This window comes from Theobroma umbraticum, unplaced genomic scaffold, assembly GCF_002168275.2.
Source record: "Theobroma umbraticum cultivar Fairchild unplaced genomic scaffold, ASM216827v3 scaffold_56.0, whole genome shotgun sequence".
NCBI lineage: Eukaryota > Viridiplantae > Streptophyta > Magnoliopsida > Malvales > Malvaceae > Theobroma > Theobroma umbraticum.
The window spans coordinates 1056952-1066827 of record NW_018397256.1 but is presented as its reverse complement, the minus strand read 5'-3'; the positions used below and the strand labels follow the sequence as shown (position 1 = coordinate 1066827).

The following is a 9876-nucleotide window of genomic DNA, read 5'->3' as shown; positions in this document are numbered from 1 at the left end:
GGGAAAGGAGTTCCTCCCGACGACCGAGCAGATCAACCGACGAGGCCGATCGGAACAACCGACGGTGGCGGTCGATTGGGCGGTCCCAACCGACCGTCGCACAATCCTATGCCAGACTTTAAGCCGAAAAGGGCAGTTGCAAGCCTACCTCTTTCAAGTGATGCATCTCTGACCAGGTTTAGCCTCCCTCGGCACCTAAATTCTATGTTGGAAAAAAACTCCCCATGGATGACTTGTTGGATTGGTGTTTGAAGGGAAGAAAATAAATAAATAAATAAATATATATATATATTAAGCTTGGTACGTAAAACAAATTATGATTGAAAAAAATTAAAAATATCCTTCCATTTGGCTTTATTTGAATAATAAATGTAGATTAAATTAAATTAAGATGTTCCAAGTGATCTGGCACAGGTAAACCCATTTAATTTTTGAAGATAAAAAAGTGTACGTTCAATTTTTTAAAGGAACAAAACATAAAAGCCCGACTAGTTCACCAATTGTGCGGCTATATCTGCGAGTCCCAGGTAGCCGTCACTCCCTTGTTTCGGTGAGAATTTGTATCCACAGACAGAGATGGGAAGCAGCAAACAAACAGGTGAGGAACAAGGCAATGAGGAGGCCGTAAAAGCTTGGGAAATAAACAAAGATCGAATAGCTTGTATGCAAAAGCAAATATCAGAGCCACCCAGATTGCTGAGCAAAGCAGCTGGTAGGAGCTCATGCTGCATCTTCAGGGTTCCGCAGAGCCTAGTCGAAGTCAACGGTCGGTCCTATCAGCCTCGGATCGTGTCCATAGGCCCATTCCACCGCGGCTCCGCTCAGCTCAAGATGATTGAGGAGCACAAGTGGCGATATCTGGGCTCCTTGCTCAGTCGGATACAAAGCAGAGGCTTGGGTTTGGAAGACTTACTCAAGGCCGTCCAGCCTCTAGAAATGAAAGCCAGAGATTGCTATTCAGAAGCTATCCACCTCGATACAGATGAATTTATTGAGATGATGGTTCTTGATGGTTGTTTCATTATTGAATTGTTCCGCAAAGTTGGGAAATTGGTTAGCTGTCAACCTGACGACCCTTTATTCTCCATGGCATGGCTTTTGGCATTTTTTTACCGAGATCTCCTTCGACTAGAGAATCAAATCCCCTACTTCGTTCTTGAATGTTTGTTCGATTTAACGCAAATGCCTGGAGAGGAATCAGGTCCATCCTTGTCCAGTATTGCTCTGGAATTCTTTAACAATGCGATGCTAAGACCTGATGCAGATATTGCCAAGTACCATGATCTCAAAGGCAAGCATTTGCTTGACTTGGTTCGCATGAGCTACATTCCATCAGATCAAGGGGAACCACACAGGGGTGAGACACCAACCCATGTCATCCATTGTGTTTCCAAGCTCCGCCGGGCTGGGATCAAGCTAAATCCAGGGAAGGCAGACAGCTTCCTGGTGGTAAAGTTCAGGGGTGGAGTGATTGAAATGCCAACAATAACAATTGATGATTTCATGAGCTCTTTCCTGATGAATTGTGTGGCATACGAGCAATGTCATAGCAGCTGCTCCAAACACTTCACAACTTATGCCACTCTATTGGACTGCCTTGTCAACACCTACAAGGATGTGGAGTACCTGATTGATCGGAACATCCTGGAGAATTATTTTGGAACTGATGCAGAGGTTGCACGATTCATCAATAATCTGGGTAAGGATATAGCATTCGACATCGATATATGTTATCTGTCCAGGTTGTTCGATGATGTGAACCAGTATTACAAGAATAGCTGGCATGTTCAATGGGCAAGCTTTAAGTATACCTACTTCAAAACGCCATGGTCTTTTCTATCAGCATTGGCTGCCTTGATTCTCCTACTCCTCACCCTGGCACAAACCTTTTACACCATTTATTCAACCTACAAGTAAGATTGCAGAGTGTGTGTGTTTTTTTTTTGTTATTTGTTTTTTTGTTGGAGATGATTGCACAGCTATAACATCAAAGTTTAATTGGCTGTACCCTTTCTAAATTACAGAAATGAAAGTCATTTATGACTCTTGAGTTGCCAGTAGATTTATCAGCAATCAAATCCCCACCAAACATTCCAATGTGTCTAATATTGAAAACCAAACATTCAAAGGATTTCTAACAATCTCATTTTTATTACTAGAAAAATATAAAGCCAACAGTCAACAGGTGTGGGCACGCTAGTGGAGCCAAACAAATGAATATAAGATGGAACAAGTGGCAGTTGAGTAAAGCAAAAGTGTGCAATCGATAGAAACATCAACCAAGGATCTTTTCCGAGTTAACACGTGTGAAGTGGATGAAATTAGTAGTATAGAAAAACTGACTTCCCCGGCATTTAAGATACCCTCTGCCACGTGTCATTATCACGTAATTCATATTTGATGTTGACGTCTTTATATTTTAAAAAAAAAAACAATCACGACCGAGTCATATATAGATGATCTGTCATTTAATAAATTTATCTTTTGTACAAAAATAGAAAAAAAAAAATAAAAAAAGACAACAAATTGAATCACTATCACCCGAGTACAACTCGTAATATCCCAAATTTCTAATTTCTCAATTTACTTTAGTAGAAGTTTCAATCACTCTTTAAAGGTATGTTTGGTTAGGGAGATTAATTTATCTTTAAAGTCACCCTTGATTTATTTTTGCATTAAAAAAATTCAATCTTTAAAAACATGAAATAGTTAATACCAACTTCTCATCGATATTGATTATTCAAGTTTCATGAAATAGAACTCAACTGATTATGAATAAAAATAACTGCGCTTATCATGTGAAATTACTAACCTTGCCATATAAAGTATTACATTAATATTTTAATAATAAATAATAAATATTTAATACTAAATTATTAACTTAAATATACTCTTAATATTTTAAAAAAAGAAATTGAAAGAGAAAGAGCTAAAAATAAATTAATAGTATTTTTAAAAATAAATTATTAATATATGAATATTAATAATAAAATTTTAAATTATTAATATACTTTAAAAATATTTTATTTAATAATTTAAAAGAGAAAAATAAAAAAATCATATTATTAAATTCTTAATATTTTAATATAAAAGAATTAAAGAAGAAAAAATGGAAAATAGAGGAAAAATAAAACAATAAAATAAAAATCATAAAAATACCTTTTTTTTTTTGTAAAAATAAGAATTTTATTATAATCAAACCATTTTAGCACCAACATATTCATCAACAAGTGACGAATCATAAAATAAAACATACTCGTTTAAAGCAAAACCCATATATGAGAGATCTTCACTTCCCATTGCCATTGAGCCATCTCTCAAACAATTTGGGTTAGATCCGAATTAGCACATGGAGGAGATATTAAATCTTGATATTGTAATGATAAAATATTAATATTTTTAATAATAAATTACTATATTTTCAGTATTTTTAAAAAAAATAAATTGAAAGAGAAAAAGGGCAAGATACAGCATTAATATTTTAATAATAAAATTTCAATATCTAATAATAAATTATTAAATTATTATTTAATAATAATAACATTGTCCAAAAATAATGAATTTCAAAAACCTCAAAAATTTTATTAAATTATAATAAAAGATAATTTTTTTTTTATCATTTTATCACTTATTCCTTTATTATTTCAAAACAATTTTGATAAACTAAACATTGAAATAACGTTAGAATTAAACTTCCATTTGACGAAAAAATAAATATTATGAAGCCCACACAGGCCGCCGCTTCAGCATCCCATTTACAAAAAGATATAATGAACCAAACAGAAACTGAGACAAACCTGATGTCCTTGCATGGATCATTAGATTCATAGGTTATGGCATGATTTTTTGGCTAGTAAGGCATGTGACACTCTCCGTCTGCATACAAATTCAACTCATTTTTGTTGTTTTCTACCAAAAAATCCTTTTAGATAGATGGCCATGTCTCCAGCTAGCCAAAAAACACACGAATGCAACATGTCAGGTCAAGCCAAACATAACCACATTATGAATTTAATGGTTCACATCATTAATTTAATTGTGCTTGTCCACAGACAGAGGGACCAAAATCAGCATTTAATAAAAATAGCTAGACTTAATTTGTCATAATTTGGTGAAATACATGGACTAAAACCATTGTCTAACCAAAATTAATGTCATATGCTAAGCTCATTTGTTGGTAAAAAAATCTAAATCATAGGCAGCCAATCTGAATTTAATTTAACATATATATATATATATATATATATATATATGTCTAAGATGCAGAAAAATGTCCATTATTTAAGCTGCATCACAATCTTTTTCGTTTTCACAAATTTTCTTACTAAATAAATATTCAATTTAGAATAAGTTTGTTCCTTTTAACAGCTCAAGGAAATTCATCTGTAGGGCCTTTAATATAAACGATAAACTCACTTTTCTTGGAAGAATAAGTTCACATCTATGGTAGAGCTAATTAAGTAAATAAATATGTTTTCATTTTTCTTACATGCTACACAAGATATCTCTCTGGGAATCCCAATTTTATGAGTTCTAAACTCGATGCCGTGAGCCACTTAATATTGCAAACTAACCTATGTAAATTCTCCAAGCTAAAACATACCTTATGAAAGGAGGCAATTTTGTGGGTCAAATTCCGTATATCCAACATCAACAAGGCATAATCCATCAGGGGGCCCAGGGGGTGCCGTTGCACGTCTACAGGTAGCCCCCATCAGTTTCAGCAGTGCATCTTCTTCTGCTCCGGCAGCTGCCTCCCTTATTGAGGTTGCCACAAGCACACGAACCATCTATTATATTTGGTTAGCCACCATCAGAATGCAAGCAGGAGAAACAGTTATAACACAATGTAATACTATTATAACATGAGGGGTACAAACCACTGATCCGAAAATGGATGAGCTTTCATATTTTTTCCAACATCACTCATTTAATTTGGCAAAACAAAGAGAAGACACGTCTACGGCATCTGGAAACAAAATGATCTCAAATTCTAAAACACACACATGCAGGCAAGCATGGACATTAGTGTAATACCTTGCGTAGGAATCGATTAGCAACTAGCTCGACACACATGACCTTCCTTCCTTCCCCATGATCCTACCAAAAAAGTAGCAACCCTATTAGTGATGCTGATACCAAATATCCAAGGGTCATAGATACTACTCACCCAGATTTATCCCATCAAAGAGTTAAAAGGAAAAAATATGCTTCACAAATTATAGCATTAATGATGGCAGTGCTGTGCTCATCTATAAACGAGAATCAACATTGTAAAGAAACAAGGTAAAATTGGATGCATCCAAAGACTTGAAAAGGTTCAATTCGTAAAAGTCCCAATGCAAAATCAGCAAAGCTCAAGCTATACAGACCACCCTATAGTTTTTGGATCCCACACTACTGAGTGAATCTCTGGTAAAATTGTTTTCTAGTTGTTTACTTATATTCCATAAGCTGGTAATTTTACATATTGCAATTATCCACAAAACAGTATTACAACTTTGCCATTATTCATAGAACAGTGAGATCGTAATACAAACAATAGGTTTTTCAGCCTAAAATAAACAATCAAACAAACAACAAACGAGCAGCTCTTACTAGATAAAAGCACAGATGCATGCATATACGAAAGCAAAGCTAGGGTTACAACAAAGTTGGCAATGATTTCAAACAAGCCAAATTCAGATCATCTTAACTCTATTCCTTCTATTTCAAAAGTTGCCAGGAATAATTATTCATCACTCTAGCGAAAGAAAAAAAAGTTGGAATTAAGTATTCAAAAGTTAAATTTTAACTTTATTGGTACAAGAATACTTAGGACCGGGCCACTCTTCAAATTGCATGTGCAGCCTATATGCAAATCTTTTGGAAGTTTTGCAAAACTAAGTTGCAGTCATGTTCATTCACTAAGGGAGAAAACCGAGGAACAAAATTAAGTTTGCAACATTGATAACCGTAAGAGACATTTACAGAACAGGGTATTCTTGCTTCTGCAGCTCGAGCATGGTACATGAAGCACTCCGTTGGTGGTCCTCTGAAATAAATATTCATATGAAAAATGGTCATTAAAAAAATCATATGGGACGAACCTTCTTAACAAGATTAATCTCTTGTATGAATCAATGAATATGAAAAAATTATTCCGATAATGTTCATTAACCATAGCAGACTAACTAGCATCCTTTTGGAGACATCCAATAAAACTAGAATAGCAAATGATAATAACAAATGGCAGAGGGACTTCAGGGGATAAAAACGAGAAAAAGACTGATACAACACCAATTATACCACATATAACACAGTCAAATAAATCCACTAATAGTAAATTCATAAATGACTTTTGCTAGATATCAAAACTGAGAATTTTTGGAGCATTGTTAGCTAGCAACCAATTTACTCCGAGTGTGTATCAGAATAATCCACATGTTCAAGAAATGATCTTTGTTTTCAATTTTGTCATCCAGTCATGTCCAAAGCTTATGTATGAATTAAACCTATAATACTAGTAAAAAGATTTGGATATGTCTAAAAAACCCAGAGCAACAAGAGCATGTCTATGCAAATTACATTATCTCTACTCAATTTCTTGATGATGTCACCTTTGTTTGGTTCTTACATGTTTCTAGAAGCTTTGGTGTCACGTGCAAACATTTTGTATGATAATAATTTTCCTTCTAGTTGCTGTAGAAACTGATTAACCCTGCATATACTGAACCTGGTTGGCTTGTTTGCTGCTCCAAGCCCCATATTATTGCTGATAATTAAGTTCTCAACATTTTCCCAACTAATGTCTTTAAGATACCCATTTCTTTGCTCATTATAATTTCCATCAGAAATAAAATTCTCAACTTCCTTCTCGTTCTCACAGCTTTGTTTCTCAATTTCTTGATTGCTCAAAGGAAAAATATACAAGTAGCGCCTCCATTTTGCAGAGAAGTTAGGATGGAATACACGCGAAACCTACAATAATTTAACAATAGTTATAAGCGTAGAAAATTAAATATTATTTATAAGCTTTGGAATTGCTTTTATAAAGGAACTTTTTTCCCCTTGGGTAAGCATCTGGACATAACGACAACAAATACCTCAGAAACTGATACGACCCTGAGTTTTCCAGGTGCCACACTGTTGATTGCATCTTCAATATCACAAGGCTTAACATCCTTTCTCCAAGTATCTAAATGTAAAACCACAAAGTGAAAGAAACATAAGATACAACTCTAGAAAAAGAAAGATGTGAGAAAACAATTCAATCATCAGATGTCTTACAGACTACACTGCTTCATATTTTTCAATGCAATAGTGAAAAGGAGGATGTTAAGGGATGATATTATTCCAACATTTATTACTGTAGCCCAGTTTGGCAAAAACACATATACAATGTAATCTGCTGACTGAACCTTGACCAAAACAATGACCAAATATTATAAGAAAATTTTGCACAACAAATCAAAATCACCTGTCAGTAAGAAAGACGAGGATGGTGGTGAGGTTCAATTATAATGGTACTCATAAGAAAAGTGTAGATTATAGGAAATTTTGTAATGATAAAGTTCTGTCTTAGCTATCTTCCATGCTTTTAAACGATGAGAGTAAAAAACGCCTTGGTTTACTCAAAAATACCATAGTAAACCTGAAAAGGCTTTCTGGGCTTTTAGCCCTTTGTTATTAACAAACAGAAAAGGTTTACCATTGATTACTTGCAATACTAGACTTGAATTTAGACTTTAATCCTTTTGGGCATGTTTAATAAAATGGAAATGGAACATATAATATTGAGAAAAAAGAGTTTGGTAGAAAATAATTGGCTTAAATTTTAAGGCTCATAATCATTGCCTCAGCTTTACATGATGCTTTTAGTTCCATATATCTCAAATAATTATAGAAGCTAGCTTCTTCCATCTTAAATGTTTTTTATTAACAAGAGAATGATCCTAGAAGCTACACAATCTTGTAGGTTAATTTAAGAAGCTTAGCAAATTTTGAACACAGTCAGTAGCATCTGGACCAAAAGCGAAACAAGAAAAGTAATGATAAACGTCCAGCACCAAAATGCAAGAGAAAAGAAAAGGACAACTTCCATCAGGAAAAGAGCAATTCAAAGTAGACAAGTTCATGCTTCTAACTTAAGCAACTGACTAATTAGAATAAACCTTTCACAAAGTTGATCAAAGTAGTATTTTTCACAAAAGGGGAAAAGAAATGAACAAGGTCCATTTTATCATGTCAAAATGAGCAAGAATCTCTGATGAAAATAGTTATAACATACAGAAAGAACAAACTTGTTGAATAGCAGACACTCCTTTGTCAGTGCGTCCAGCAACCACGGCACAACCTTCCAATGGTTTAGATTTTTCCTTCAAAAGCTGTGCTTTCTTCTCATCAACAAATCTCCCAAGAGATCTTTCAACTATTCTGTAGAATGTAATGAAGTAAGCGAGAGTGAGAATAGGATCCCAAAAGTAAAAAACTCCTAACCTGAAATGGATCCAGAAAAACTGTTATCTTTGTGTTTAAGTGTCCAAAAATAATAAAAAACGGATTACTATAGTTTCATTGCCCTTTATTCAAAAACACAGACATCACAGCATAGTTCACCAAACTCGATAGTTAACGGAAAAACCAACTTACTCCTGTACAGTGTTCAAACCAGGCTGCTTCTGCCATCCATCAAATGCACCTCCATTGTATGAAACAATTATCTTGAATGTTACTCTTTCCCATCTTCCAGACCTTTCCTCCTTCTCATCAGAAACCTCTACTGTTTTAGAATCATCATGAATACCTGCCTGCATCAAAACTTTTAAGAATAAATAATACTGCTTAAGAAGTTACTAATCCATAAAGGTCGCGGAGTAAGCAATGACAAAAGGGATGCCCCCAAAATTAATCTAAACCCATTGGATTAAAAATGATAATATTTAGGACTAAGATGCACGATTCAGCCCCCCAATTGTTTGAATTGAAACTTTACAGACATTGAGCATCGAGTATATTTAGTCATCAACATTGTTCAGCATATTTGGAAAAAACATGAGCAGTAATAAGAATTAGTAGCCAAAATAAGTACCCTGTAACTTGCAAGAAAGAACGGAGAGTATTCAACTGGAAAGAAATAGATACCTCAGTGCCGAACAACGTCGACAAGGTTAAGCGGCCGTTGACCACATTGGAATAAAAATCGATAACATCCTGCCAAGCCCGGTCGTACATGAACCGGTAGCTCTCCCTAGCAGTCCACCTCGCAGAACTGCAAGAATCGCTGTGATTATAGTGAACATAGACTTTGTTTTCTGCTTCGTTTTCCATTACTGGTGATGTTAAGTCTCTGAATCTCCCGAGCTTATTCTTTCTGCTGATAAAAATTGTCACCGATTCTTTGAGTTGCGAGGAGCAGCGAAGCATCACCACTCTAAATCATTTTTTAGTTCTAATGTTTAAACGCTTAAAGCCTCCGCCTCACTCCCGTCGCCACCCCTTCCGCGCCGGCTCATCCCTTCCCGAGCTTATGACCCTGACCAGCAGCCCTGGCCTTTTCAAAGCTTCCACAACACAGAAACCGCTGTTTTAATTAGGGGAGAGCACCGGTCGGTTCGGTCGGTTTTCGGTCGGTTTTGAGGAAAAACCGATTAAAAATTTTCGAGATATAACCGACCGAACCGCCATATTATAAAATCGGTTTCGATCGATTTTTTTGAATGTCGGTTTCAGTCGGTTTCGATCGGTTTTGGTCGATTTTTGATGATAAAATTAATGGGTTGACTTAAGTTGACTTGGACTAAAATGGGTTAAATTGGGCTATAATTTATGGGCTAAAATAGGTTAAATTGGACTATGATTTATGGGCTAAAATGGTCAAAGATTAATGGGTAACAT

At 35.1% G+C, this 9876-nt stretch overlaps 2 protein-coding genes across 3 annotated transcripts; one reads left to right on the top strand and one right to left on the bottom strand.

Moving 5' to 3' along the window:
- Nucleotides 1–6: 6 nt before the first annotated feature.
- Nucleotides 7–2936, top strand: LOC110410505 (UPF0481 protein At3g47200-like). The gene is made up of 2 exons (XM_021420234.2): nucleotides 7–1913; nucleotides 2160–2936. Exons 1-2 carry the CDS (start codon nucleotides 577–579, stop codon nucleotides 2167–2169), a joined length of 1347 nt encoding a protein of 448 aa, XP_021275909.1. The 5' UTR covers nucleotides 7–576; the 3' UTR covers nucleotides 2170–2936.
- Nucleotides 2937–3676: 740 nt separating this feature from the next.
- LOC110410506 (Pseudouridine synthase family protein) lies at nucleotides 3677–9549 on the bottom strand. 2 transcript variants are annotated; one of them, XM_021420235.1, is made up of 9 exons: nucleotides 9124–9549; nucleotides 8632–8789; nucleotides 8270–8415; nucleotides 7086–7177; nucleotides 6617–6960; nucleotides 5965–6034; nucleotides 5038–5100; nucleotides 4604–4790; nucleotides 3677–3949 (listed from the first exon to the last, which is right to left on the bottom strand). In XM_021420235.1, the coding sequence occupies exons 1-8, from the start codon at nucleotides 9403–9405 to the stop codon at nucleotides 4605–4607; spliced, it is 1341 nt and encodes a 446-aa protein (XP_021275910.1). In that variant the 5' UTR covers nucleotides 9406–9549; the 3' UTR covers nucleotides 3677–3949; nucleotide 4604. The 2 variants fall into 2 exon arrangements, with proteins under 2 accessions (XP_021275910.1, XP_021275911.1); XM_021420236.1 differs by having other exon boundaries at nucleotides 5971–6034.
- Nucleotides 9550–9876: the final 327 nt, after the last annotated feature.